The following is a 13,325-nucleotide window of genomic DNA, read 5'->3' as shown; positions in this document are numbered from 1 at the left end:
AACAGTTTAATTTTTTTTTTTTATCAAGAAGATGTAAATAACACACACACATAAAATTTAAAAATGAATTAAAGTTAAGCTCTTGGGAAAAAATGTCTTAGAGTTCAAGGAAAAACAATAAAAATAACAGTTGACATATTTAGAATAACTTTTTTAATCTCACTGTTGCATTGGCATCCATCACTCTTTAAAGTATTTTCTTAAATGAACTATATTTTCTTAAAATGCTCAAACAGAAGGTTGCAAGTTCAACCCCAAATCTTGAGAAAATGATTGAGAAATTTCTGATAATATTTCAAGTAATCAGGTTTTCTTTTTAAAATTGTATCCAATAATATATATCAAAATATAAGAATATTATAAAAATATACCTCTATCTGTCAGTTTCAGAGCACCTACAACATAATAATCTGGATTAAAAAGTCAGGCAGTAATAACCTCTGAGCAAAATATAAAAGCCAAGTGTAAGATACATAATACACTTCTGTGGTCACAGGTGTTGACAAAAGCCAATAAGAAAATACAAAGTTCAGTTAAAAAAAATTAAATTTTCATGGGATATATTTACTACTACATAGCCATATACTGTGGAAATGCCCAAGGTGAAGACATGAGATAGTTAATACATTAAATGAACTCTAATAAACCCTAGAGAAACCATATTTTCCAAGTGTTTCTTCACAGGTGCTCATTTTAGCTCTGACTCAGCAATGGTACCAGGAGTGTGCCAAAGTCCAGATACCAGGCATCAGGGATACAGTCATGGCTTCACTGATGCCACAGAGATGGAAGGAAGCTCATTAAACCGGCGTTTGAAATATTTTTAGTTATAGCTTATACTTAGCTTGTTCTCAGTTCCTCAAAGAAAGAAATCATAACAATTCCTTTTATATCTTCTCATGAAATACAGTTCAACGCTCAACAATCCTCCTTTACTACCAAACCTCCCACCTCCATAGCAGCTCAATAAATCTTTTCCTTGTGTGAGTGGCTGGAGAGGTTACAATGGCTACCATTTTCATCTCAGGGCTTAATTTATATAATAAACTGCTGAATTACAACCAGCAACCTGAATCCCACTAACTTCTAGACAGTCATGCCTTTACCGTCTTCCAACTCACCATAGTTTGCTATTTACATCCTGCCTAGAGCCTGCTCCTTACCTTTTACTATTTTTACCTTAAGCTTTTAACCCATTCCTCTCAACAAACGTCCTTGCTTTTTGCCTTTCAGAGATAAGAGAGAGCAGTGGATACAAACTCCAGCTTTCCACAATTTCAGCTCCAGAATAGTTTCTAGGGTACTCTTGTCCTTCCTTCTCTAGGAGAAAGAAACATGTCTACGCCTCCCTCAGAGAGACCGCGCATCTCTTCTGCTCTCCCTGCCCTGTCCGTGATCTTGCCAAGGCAATGAGTCTTCCCTCTGGTTTTCGGTGCCTTCTACGTTAGTTGTTTTCAAAGAAAACCAAACCCCCAAGTGTCCTTGGCACCAGCCAACCCTCCTTCCTAAGCTATTGCTTTCTCCATTAAACGTCTTGAGTAAAACAAACAAACAAACAAAAAAACCTGTTCTTTATGTATGAGGTACTGTATGCTTTACACACATTATGCTATTTCATTAAATCACACTGTAATCTTGAATGGTCTTTATTCTCGTTTCATAGATGAAGAAAGTAGAACTGAGTAAATACCTGTGACTCAGCTGAAGTCAACCAGACAGCAGGCTGGTGGAGTTGCAGTCACACTTACTTTATCCAGCGGTTCTCAAACTGATTTCCAGAGTAGCAGCTGAGTCAGCTGTGTCAGTCAGAACTGTCAGAAATGCAGATTCTCAGACCCCACCCTGATCTACTGAATCAGAAACGCTGGGTGTGGGGCCTACCGCCTGTGTTTTAACAAGTCCTTCATGTGCCTCTGCAGACACTCCACTTCGGGGACTAGGGCAGTAGGCCACACCGCTCTTCTTATCCTATTTAACTTCTCGGCTACGCTGGACAGAGTTAGGGGTCTTCTTCTGAAGCTTTCTTTTCTTCCAAAAATTCCCAACTACCATATCTTGATTCTCTTTCATTAGCCTTCTTACTAAACCATTGGTTAGTTTTACCAAAGTCTCCCAAATCTTACCAACTCCACTGCATATTCCCTAGGACTCTCTCCTGATGGAATTTCCATGTTGACCAAAGGAGTCCGTCCCCAGCCATGGACCTGAGCCAGGATCTTTAGGTGACTCTCTAACACCTGGGGCATGCTAAGTCACTCAGTTGTGTCCGGCTCTTTGTGACCCTGTGGACTGTAGCCCACAGGCTCCCCTCTCCGTGGGATTCTCCAGGCACGAATACTGGAGTGGGTTGCCATGCCTTCCTCCAGAGGATCTCCCCAACCCAAGGGTCGAACTTGGGTCTTTTACGTTTCCTGCATTGGCAGGTGGGTTCTTTATCACTAGCACCACCTGGGAAGCTCCCAACTCCTACATTTAATTGACTAAACCAAATTTCATCAATATTTATCTCTATAATATTCTCAAAGCTGTCACCTACCTCTCTTCTCAGGTGCCCTCCCAAACATTATAGGCTGGAAGATGACAACAGCCTTCCTGCCTGGAGCGGCTCTTCTTTTCAACACCCTCCTAAACATTTCCAGCTATCCTTCTAAGAAGTAGGTATGAGCATCTCATTCCTATTCAAAATTTTTAAAAATGCCCAAAATTTAAAAAACAAAAAACTCAACTTTGATGGTTTCCCTTTACCTAAAGGCTGAAGTTTATCATCCCCTTCTGACCATGGAAACACGGTGATTAAGACAACCCAGCCTTCCGTCTCCTCTCCCACCACAGTTTTTCTAACTGTATAACCTTCCCCAGTGTAGGCAAGACTAACCACGTTTCCATTTTGCAGCCTGGTCTAACACTGTATTCTCTGCCTGAATTACCCAACTCTGTCTACTTGTCACTTATTGGACTTCCCTATAGCTCAGATGGTAAAGAATCTGCCTGCAATGCAGGAGACCCAGGTTCGACCCCTGGGTTGGGAAGATCCCCTGGAGAAGGAAATGGCAACCCACCCCAGTATTCTTGCCTGGAGAATCCCAGGGACAGAGGGGCCTCACGGGCTACAGTCCAAGGGGTCACAAAGAGTCGGACACGACTAAGCGACTAACACACAGAGGTGACACAAACTAGGAGCAGGTAAAATGAATGAAATATATCGAGTATAATTAGGTCATAGGCCTCATCTAAAGAGGGCAACGTCTACTCAGGACTTGAAAATTGCTGCCATGGAAATACTGCCATTGAAGAAAAGCCAGACATTCAGGGTTTGATGTTAAATTGAGCAAATAGTAAAAAAAAAAAAACAAATTTTAAACCCTGTCCTGTGTACCATTGTGTGTTCACCAAACAAAATCCATCTGTCGGCTGTCAGTGTAGACTTTGGTATTAGTTCTGCTAGGCCCAGGGATTCAAAGGTGACCAAGACAGGGCCTCTGACCTGAGCGGCTCACCTCTGGGCGCAGCTCAAACACGCGCCCGGCAGGAGTAAACAAGCCCTCCACTCTGCTCCCATAAGACGGTGTTTACCCGGCACCTGCCACAGTATATCCGTACAGCGAACTGTTTGCTTACTCCCTGAATCATCGGATCCTCGAGGAGCCGGGCTGTCATCCTTGTCCTCATAACGGCATCACTGTGCTGGTACTGGGTGCTCAATTATAACTCTATTGAGAGATGTCTATATGTCGACTTGTATCAACCTGATTTCAAATGTTTAAACGACTGTATTTTTCCCCTCCCTAAATTGATATTCTGATTTGATTAGGCACCACCTTGTTAAATATGATCTCATTAATGAACCTGTCTGAGAAAAAGCAAACCTAAACATGGTTTGAGTCATATTTCAGTTGTGTGCTATAATCCTAATACTTTTTCTACAGAGATTTTTTTTTTTTTATAAGATGGTGATCTGTTTAGAGAAATCCTTGATAAATGCAAGAGACTGTTTTAGTCTACAGACAGATCTTTTCACTTTGGAAAATAAGAAAAAAAAATGAGTTCATTTGTTCCATTTGCTAATTTCAGGGTGCAACTTTTTTTCCATTTAACAAAAGCACAAAAAAGTCAGCTTTAATTTTTGTTAGTTATATAATTCCCAGTTATGCTATCCAAACATGCTCACAAAGCTAACTTAAGCTGGGCATTGCCAGACTCGGAGGACGTCAGTCATTTTCAGTGAACCAAAACACCAAGTACCAGACTTAATAGGGAACTGCTTGACCATCATTGTTATTTCACTCTCAGCTGATCTAATTTTTAGACACAAACCCAGTCCAAATATATGCACGTGCCCTAGATAGCTGCCATCTGTAAACTTTATAAATCAATCCCGCTGAAAAAGAAACATGTTTTTGTAGTTACTTAGGTGTTGTCAAAATGAAGGAGGGTAAAGATTTTATGTCTTTCTATTTGTATAACCAGCAAGTTAGAAGCCCAGCCACACTTAAGGTGTTAAGAAAGTTTAACACAATCTTTATCACTTTGATCTAACACTTGGTGTGATATTTTGTGCATTTGAATTCACCTCTGTGTGGATGCTTGATTCCTTTATGTTGAAACTCTACGCCGTGTGTTCAGTAGGACACGTGTGTGCTGTAACCCAACCGTGAGGCTTACCTGCAGGCTGTTGAAAATGACGAACAGAACCAACATCCAGAAGTGTCTGTAAGCCATGTGCAGGCCTCCCCAAAGCCATGTCATCGAAATCAGGGCAAAGAGATACAAAACCAGTGGGATTTCTAGACACCATAAAAGAAAAAGAGTTTTTGAACTTGAGAATACTCCATAATCATACACGTACACAAAATTATTTTTAGCTCCTTCCTGGAGATACCCTCTGTGCCCAAGTCCTCATTTTGAAAGAACAACCTTGGAAACCCCATTCTTAGGGATTCCAGAGAAGAGGAGGGAACATTGCTGAGTCTACATTCCTTCTGTTCTCTCTCTGCCCTCGGAGGAGGAGACCTGTTCCTCTCCTAGACTACCACCTGCTGGCCGGTCCAGGAAGCGCCGAAGATGCAGTCACACTTCCATCCCGGGAAAGGTTCGGTATATAAACCTGCTCACAAGTGCTCTGCATCAGAAAATGGCAGGCAGCAGTGTGCTTCCAAAATTACAGCAGCCTCGTCTAACATTTTGAATCATTAATGAACTTGCTTGTATGTAAACATATGTATTCATATCTTTTTTTCTGACTGAGTGGACACCAAGCTTCACAGCTGTGGTTAAGAGCAAAGATGAATTGACTGATTCACTACTGTCAACAGTAAACTTATTCTACCATTATTTTATCATGAGATTTGTTTTGACAGTTCCCAGAACAGATTTCTTCCAGGCCAAAGGACTTCATTACCCTTTCTACTTTATCTCTGATATTTGGGATTTAGAATAATAATCTTAAAAGAGGAGATAATAATATTCAAAGCTATATAAGATTTGGAAAGTGAATCAGATTTTCTTGTTGTTGTTTAGCAGCTAAGTCATGTCAAACTGCTCTGCGACCCTATGGACCACACCCCACCAGGCTCCTCTGTCCATGGGATTTTCCAGGCAAGAATACTGGAGTGGGTGGCCACTTCCTTCTCCAGGGGATCTTCCTGACCCGGGGATTGAAAGTACATCTCCTGCTTGGCAGGCAGATTCTCTACCACTGAGCTACCTGGGAAGTTTGTCTCGTAGAGTATCCTTAAATTTGAGTTTGGTATTTTCTCATGATTTAGATGATAAACTTTGCCAGAAATCACAGAAGTGACGCTGGGTTCTTTTTACAGGCTTCTATTGATTTCCACAAGAATTCAACTTGTCCCATTATTTAGGGCTGTTCGTTTTGGTCACTTGGTAAGGCATGAATTCTCCACTATAGTCTTTTTTCCTTTGTAACTAGTATATCCTGTATGGCATTACTTAGGAATAAGGTAAGTATTCTTTCACTTATCAAATATTTGATTTATTCATTTGTTTTTATAATATAGATTCATAGATTCTCAATGTAATGGGTTATTACAGACTATGTTGTTGTTCGGTTGCTAAGCCGTGTCTGGCTCTTTGAGACCCCATGGACTTTAGCCCTTCTACCGCTACCTGTTTATTCTGATGTTCAAATTGTCCTAAGTCTGATTAATGGGCGCCCCTTCAAGATGATATCGGTGACTCCTGTCAGGTCATCGTTCTGGGAGCATTTCCTTGCTTTCTGGCCCAACAAGACGTTTCAAGTTCATCTCATACTTCTGCCATAGTCCTATTTCTTTTAGGGTAGAAGGGTGTTTAGAAACCAAGGTCTGGGGCTGCGTATAGTCACTGGTATTGGATTACTGCTTTTCCTAAGTCCTCTCAGAGCTAAAGCATACATGTTTGTGCGAGTACGTGCACGCGTGCATGCACATACACGCACATATATCCCTATTTCTATATCTATCTCTGTATAATGAAAATCATCCTTTTATACCAATACTTCCAATTCCAACACAATGCCACAAGGTTAATTGTAATTTTCTCTTTCTCTGTATTTTAATTTCCTTCTCTGTTGGTAAGCAGTGTATTTCTCGTTATTCCTAAAATATTTACCTATTTGATTGTAACCAATTTCCCATTGCTGTTGTCTGTCCCTGGCACAGATGGGACCCCCCAAACCTACCCAAGGCTCAGGTTCTCATAAGCCTTGTCAGTACACCCCACCCTTCACACGGATGCCCCCTCACAATGATGGGGCTGGAATACGGCATCCTGGACACCTTCCCGTGGATGCATACCTTGCTCGGTACAGACTAATGGCATTAGGACAGAATAGCTCCGGAAGAGAGAAGAAAAAGCAGGGAAGAAGGAGCATTTTTTTCTGAGAAGGAAACCATGATGACATCTTGTGAGATATTCTTTTCACAGAAAAAAAATGTCAATTGTCTGAGTTATTACCACTACGCAGAGCAAATAAGAATAATATAATGCAACATGATTTACAGATGAATAGTCCTTTTGTCATTAATGCCTTACCATAGGACAGGAGTGAATATATTAAGGTTTATTTAGCCTTTTTTTAAAAAAATCATTTTTGCTTAATGAAGTCATACAATTTGATAAAGACCAGAAGACTCATTTGTACTTCTGACAAGATACCCTAATATTTAGGAAACTGCCTGAGCTATGCTTATGAAAGTTTTCAAAGATTAGGTATTAGTCTGGCAATTGCCTTCTTTGCTCTCACTGTGCAAGTACAAGATTCTATTTATGGCTCCGTGCACAGTACAAAAGGACGTGCATATTTTGCATGAACAGCGACGAACCAAATTTTCAAAGTCTGGCCTGCGTGTTCGTGTGAGTGCCGAGAGCCAGATGAGCGCTGTGTGCTGATAGAGCTCGGTGTGCAAGCCAAGAAAGCATACCAGGGCTAGCGAGAAACACCGGAGCTCAGGCTTTTCTGGGACTCTGCAGAAAAGTGTGGTAGCTTGGCAGCCCAGACGAGAAACGGCATGGAAAGAAAGCCAGTTGTAAATAACTCAGCATACCGAACAGAAGACCCCTGCCTGCTTTTCCGGCCGTGCAACAATGATTCAGACCTGATTTGAGATGAAGGAAACACATCCAGAGGGAAATCTGGATTTGGTGGGCCTGAAGTTTATAAAACTTTGAAAAGCTTCTTTAAAAAATAAAAATTTCCAAAGCATAGTTAGATAGAAGATCTTGGAAGGGGCCAATGCAAGTTAAGAGGCCCTAAAATGTAAGCTTCATCGGCTTTATGGTCAACCTAAAGCAGGTACCTTTCACCTTTCCAGGGTCGAGAGGAATGTGTTGTGTTAGTCGTTCAGATGTGTCTGACTCTTTGGGATCCCATAGACCACAGCCCGCCAGGTTCCTCTGTCCATGGGATTCTCCAGGCAAGAATACTGGAGTGGATTGCCATTTCCTTCTCTAAGGGATCTTCCTGACCCAGGAATCAAATCTGTGTCTCCTGCATTGGTAGGCGGGTTCTTTACCACGAGCGCCACCTGGGAAGCCCATGGGGTCAAGAGTAACAGTGATCAAAAGAAGGGGTGTGAGAGTGGGAGATGGTAATGAAAGTGGAGGGGACACGCTTCTGTTTAAAAGCTACTATGAAATCCACTTGGCAAACTGGAAATGAATTCTCTTCTAATGAACAGCGTTCAGTTACTTATTTCCTAAGCTGATACTTCACATTTGATGAAAGGCTAGTAACTTTTCTGTTGGATGTGTAAGCGCTGCTTCAATGCAGGCATTTATAAGAGGCAATGCTAACAAGTCACATTTAGGAGTGAGTTAGTTAATAGAAAACAGAATCATTCCAATGTTCTCAATAAAAGGAAACCCTTAAAACACAGTACGCGGCCCATGGAATAATGGTATCTGGATTAAGACTGTTGAGACACCCCTGGTGGTCCAGTGGCTAAGACTCCATGCTCCCAATGTGGGGGGCCAAGGTTCGATCCCTGCTCAGGGATCTAGCTCCCACATGCTGCAACTAGGAGTATGCATGCCACAATTGAAGATCCTGCATGCTGCAACTAAAGATCCTACAACCTGCAGCGAAGACAGAAGATCCCATATGGTACTACCAAGATCTGGCACAGCCAATAATAGACAAACAAACATTTTTTTGTAAAAACACTGTGCTACCCAGAATATATCAGGAACCCCTACAACTCAACAGAAACCAAAGAACCGAACTAAAAAATGACCAATGGACTTAAAGAGATATTTCTCCCTGAAAGATAGAGAGATGGCCACCGAGCACAGGCAAAGATGACCAACATCACTAGTCACTAAGGAAAAGCAAGTAAAACCCACAATAAGATACTATGTATACCCCCTAAGATGGCCCTTGTTGAAAATCAGAATACTACAAATGTTGGCAAAGATGTGGAGAAATTAGAACCCTAGAGCCTTGGTGTTAAGAATGAAATATGGTGCAGCGGCTGTGGAAAATGGTTTGGTGGTACTTCAAAAAGTTAGAAATACAATTACTGTATAGTCTAGAAATTTCACTCCTAGGTATATGCTCAGAATAACTGAAAATAAGGACTCAGAGACTTGTACATCAGTCTTCATGGCAGCACCGTTCATGCTATCCTAAAGGAGGCAACAACCCAAAAGTCCCTCAACAGATGAACAGATAAGCAAAATGTGATTATGTACATGCAGTGAAATACTGCTCAGCCTCACAAAGGGGTGAAATTCTAACATATGCTACAATGTGAAGGAACCTTGAAAACATGTTAAGTAAAATAAGTCAGACACAAAAGGACAAATATTATATGATTCCACTTACATGAAGTGCCTAGAATAGGCAAATTCTGAGACAAAGCATAGAATAGAGGTTACCTGGAGCTGAGGTAGGGTGGGGATGGGGGGATGAGGGTGCTATTGCTTAATGGGTACAGAGTTTATGTTTGGGATGATGAAAAAGTTCTGAAAATAGATGGTGAATGCATTTATTGCTACTGAACTGTACACTTAGAATGGTAAATTTTAAGTTATGCATATTTTACTACTATTTTTTGAAAGCCATACTATTAATAAAAAAGACAAGCTTGTGTCAAGATAAAGTTCCACAATGACGGAGAAAAAAAATAAATCTTTGAAATACTTAAAATACTTACATCAGCAAGAATCACTAACGTGAAAAACAAAGCGATCTGAAAAGGTTTTAGTGAAAGAAGTTACTTGTGGCAAGTAAAAAACAAACAAAAAAATTAGCCACTGCATTTGTCATTTGGTACTACTCTCATTAGAAGAGTCTACTATGGGAGTTAGCAGATTCCACTGAGAATATAGAAAAATCTCTTTATTTTTTAGTGTAAAATATGACTTCAATGAATTTCATTGCCATTTTTAAAGAAAGTATGGGGCTGAATTATCTCTTTTCTTTGTAATTGCAGCCTTGACTTTATTGCTATGCACCAGTGACAATTATGGCTTTATTATGGAAATCACACCTCATTTACATGAAGCTGAAATTTATTCTGTGTTTACAATCTTCTAAAGTACTTGCTTTAATTTTACCTCACTGACCTTCTGATTCTAACAATTTGGATGTGCTACTTAAACAAACTCATCAATGTAAAACAAGGAAGACAAGTGTGAAATAATGTGGATTTAAGATATTTATGGGTCTATTTCCAACAATAAACACGCATCGTTTTCAAATTAGAAAAAAAGGTAATTGAAAAGAAGGCATCAAAAGGTCTTATGTCTAAAATATGGGCCTTTATTCTGAAATGAACAGATACTTGAAGGCCAAGAAGTTTCATTGATCTGATCCATTCCCCGGTGAGAAAATGTTAAATCCACTCTTGGGCTTTCTTAACAAGGGTTAAGACACGATGCACAGTCACCCAGCGGTGTGTTCGGCAAATAAACCTAATGTCATAGGCGATAACAGGGCACATTCTTCACAAAGCTGCCAAGTCAGCATTAGGATACTGTGGCTGGAACAGACAACAAACTTAGAGATGGGCTTTGTAAATTGTTCAAAGAAATGCTCCCTACTTCATATGGGTAGTTTGTATTCCTAATCTTTGGTCACTAGTCCTATACTTGGTTCTATTTTAGAATTTCCTTCTTGCCTCAGTACTTCGACACATTCCCAGAAGAGCTCTTGAGAACCCACCTGGACAACAGGGAATCCACACTAAGGCCTCTGGCTCCAGTCTCCAGACACAGGTGCACAAGTTTGTTGCAGCAGGCTAGACTCTGTGTATGTCAACTCAATGATGTGCCAGGTTCTTCACTTTAGCCATCCTGACCAAATTCGTAATCTCCAGTGAAACATGAAGATCACACAGAGTGGTGGGTTGCTTTTAATGTGCACACTCACATGCAAACTATCACTGAAAAGTTCCTGGTGAACCTTTATTTAAAATGAACCTCTCCATGTCTTCTCTTCCCCTGTCCCCTTTGACATTTCCTATTCTCTCCTACCCTATTCTACTCCATTCCAATCCATCCCATCCATCCCATCTCATCCCACTTCACTCTAAAATGCTGCAATGAGACTCACCAGTGTATTGTGACTCTCAATGTGTAAATCTTTGATCTAAAAGATAGTTCAAGAAGCTAGTAGGTGATCTTAGACATAAAGTAGGCACAGTAAACATAACTACCATGGGATGCCTACAGCCATCATGCTCTGATATGGATTTACCCTGACCTTTCCTGGGATGTGAAGGAGGCAAGCCTAATTTGGAGGGACCTGCACAGGTAATATATTGACTCTGCAGGCAGAAAGTCAATACTGGCCTACAGCATATTTTCCAGGTATAAGAGAAATGTGAGAAAATTCTCAAAGGAGTCTCAAGTCTGCTGGGAACCTAAATAGCAGTGCTTTGTCAATGGGTGACTTCGGGCTCTCCTGGACGTTAGAAGACAGTTGAGTGTCAGGCCTACTTTGAGGGTGATTTATTGGGATTGAAAAAAAATGGTACAAGCCTAGAATTATGGTCTCGCCTTGCAAAAGCTATATATAATTTTCAATTTGCAGGCTATAATTTTGAATCTAAGGAGAATAATCAAGTTAGATGAGACATACCCACATGGACCTTGCATGCACTGTTATTAGAGTAATTTCATTTGAACCATGTACTTCAAAGTTGCCAGATAATATTCTACTGGGGAGGGGGGTCAAACAGGTCTGTGATTCTTAAGGAAAAGGTGAAATTACCTGTTTTTTTTTTCCCTTGTGAGAAAAAATATCTTGCAACTATGGGAAGGAGAATTATCATTTGGTTTCACAGCCAACACAGAAATTTTCTACACACTTCATAAATGTTTCATAAAATGACATTATGATCAACGTTTTTAGAAGATCAGAGTTCTAAAACAAACATGAAGTCAGCCAACCAACAATCGAAGACTGGCTTAGCCTAGTTTTCTAACTACATTACCAGTTACTTAGCCGTGAAGGAGTGCAAAACAGTCATCTCCAGGCATGCTCAGGCACCTAAGAGCAATTCCCAACACACTTGGCTTTCATAATACGATGAAAATGTACAATGTATCTTTCAACCTGCTACATCTATATTTTAAATCTTACTAGATGGTCTCATAATTTGAGGAATTAGGCTACTGTGTATTTGGCCATGACTAGCCAGTTATGTTTAAAGATAATTTGATGGTACATCACAGAGCCGTCATTACAATTTAATAGGCTCTAATTCAACACTGAAGTCTTGAGTCAATTCTGACACAATGTCTAGAAAAATTAACACTAAAAATAAACTCTATGTGCTCAAGAAAATATTTTTACAGTGTGTTAAATATGTCAGTTCCCAGAACTGTTTCCTGGTAGAGACCCCTGATCTGAATAAATGCCAACTGACCTCAATGCTTATATTTCCGTTCTTTAATTTGGGTCTCTAGCCCTCACATTACAAAACTGTAACATTGAGTAAAATGTTTATTTTATTTCCTTTGCCACGTCACTATTCTAAAAAGCCCACTTGAATGAAATCTTCTGGTTCCTGTCAACCTGATTCACTGACTTTCTTCTTCCAACAGATATTCTGGTATCAGATTATTAGGGCATAGTCTGATCTTAAAAATACAGCTATGTATTTCTCAAAAGCTTTGGGGATATTATTTACTGTCTATTGTTAAATAACTATACCTGTAAATACAGAAAACTAATACCAAATCCACAAAGAGAGCTGTTTTCAAGAATATATAACAACAGACCACAAAGTGGTGTAATACTTGTGTTATATAAAAGCTTATCATTGTCTATTTAAACAATGGCCCAGTACCCACAGGTGTGCCAGGAATGTCTATGCCAATGGAAATGAACTAATATTTTATTGCTCATTCTAACTAACAACTTTGGATCAAGCCCTTACAGGAAAAAGAAAGAGAAACCATTGTGCTAAGAAAGAAAGGCAATCAGCTGGGTGAATGGCCATGTGTATGATCTAGGGAGAAGGAGACTGTCCCAAAAAACCATCTACACTGACAATATTTATATGTTGGTGGCCAAAGTAATCTTACCAACATGGCTTGGATCTAATGACAAACTTTAAAATTTTCTTTCTGTATTTGTTTGTCAATGTTATATGTAGATCTAAAAATGTGTAAGATTTTAATTCTAACTCTTTCTCCTCTTTCATGTGGAAATTAACATTGTTAATGGTTAGACCGTTTCAGCTATTAGTATTTCAGGTGTCAGCTATTAGTAGTAAATAGAGGGTAGATATTAGAGCTTATTTTCACCTCAGGTTCAAAATTATGTTCCCACTTTTTTCTTCCCTTTTTCTTTCCTTCTTTCCTCCCTCTCTCCTTCC

General features: G+C 39.9%; 1 protein-coding gene across 1 annotated transcript in view; it reads right to left on the bottom strand.

The window, feature by feature from the left end:
- The window catches only part of ADGRV1 (adhesion G protein-coupled receptor V1), a 560,737-nt gene that overhangs the window by 62,298 nt on the left and 485,114 nt on the right, over nucleotides 1-13,325 (bottom strand). The window contains exon 87 of the mRNA XM_065942069.1: nucleotides 4,663-4,784. Within this exon, the coding sequence (XP_065798141.1) occupies nucleotides 4,663-4,784 (122 nt within the window). The remainder of the gene's footprint in view (nucleotides 1-4,662; nucleotides 4,785-13,325) is intronic.

Source organism: Muntiacus reevesi, chromosome 1 (assembly GCF_963930625.1).
Source record: "Muntiacus reevesi chromosome 1, mMunRee1.1, whole genome shotgun sequence".
Lineage (NCBI taxonomy): Eukaryota > Metazoa > Chordata > Mammalia > Artiodactyla > Cervidae > Muntiacus > Muntiacus reevesi.
Note: the sequence above shows the minus strand (reverse complement) of the source record. Positions and strands in the feature narration are given on the sequence as shown.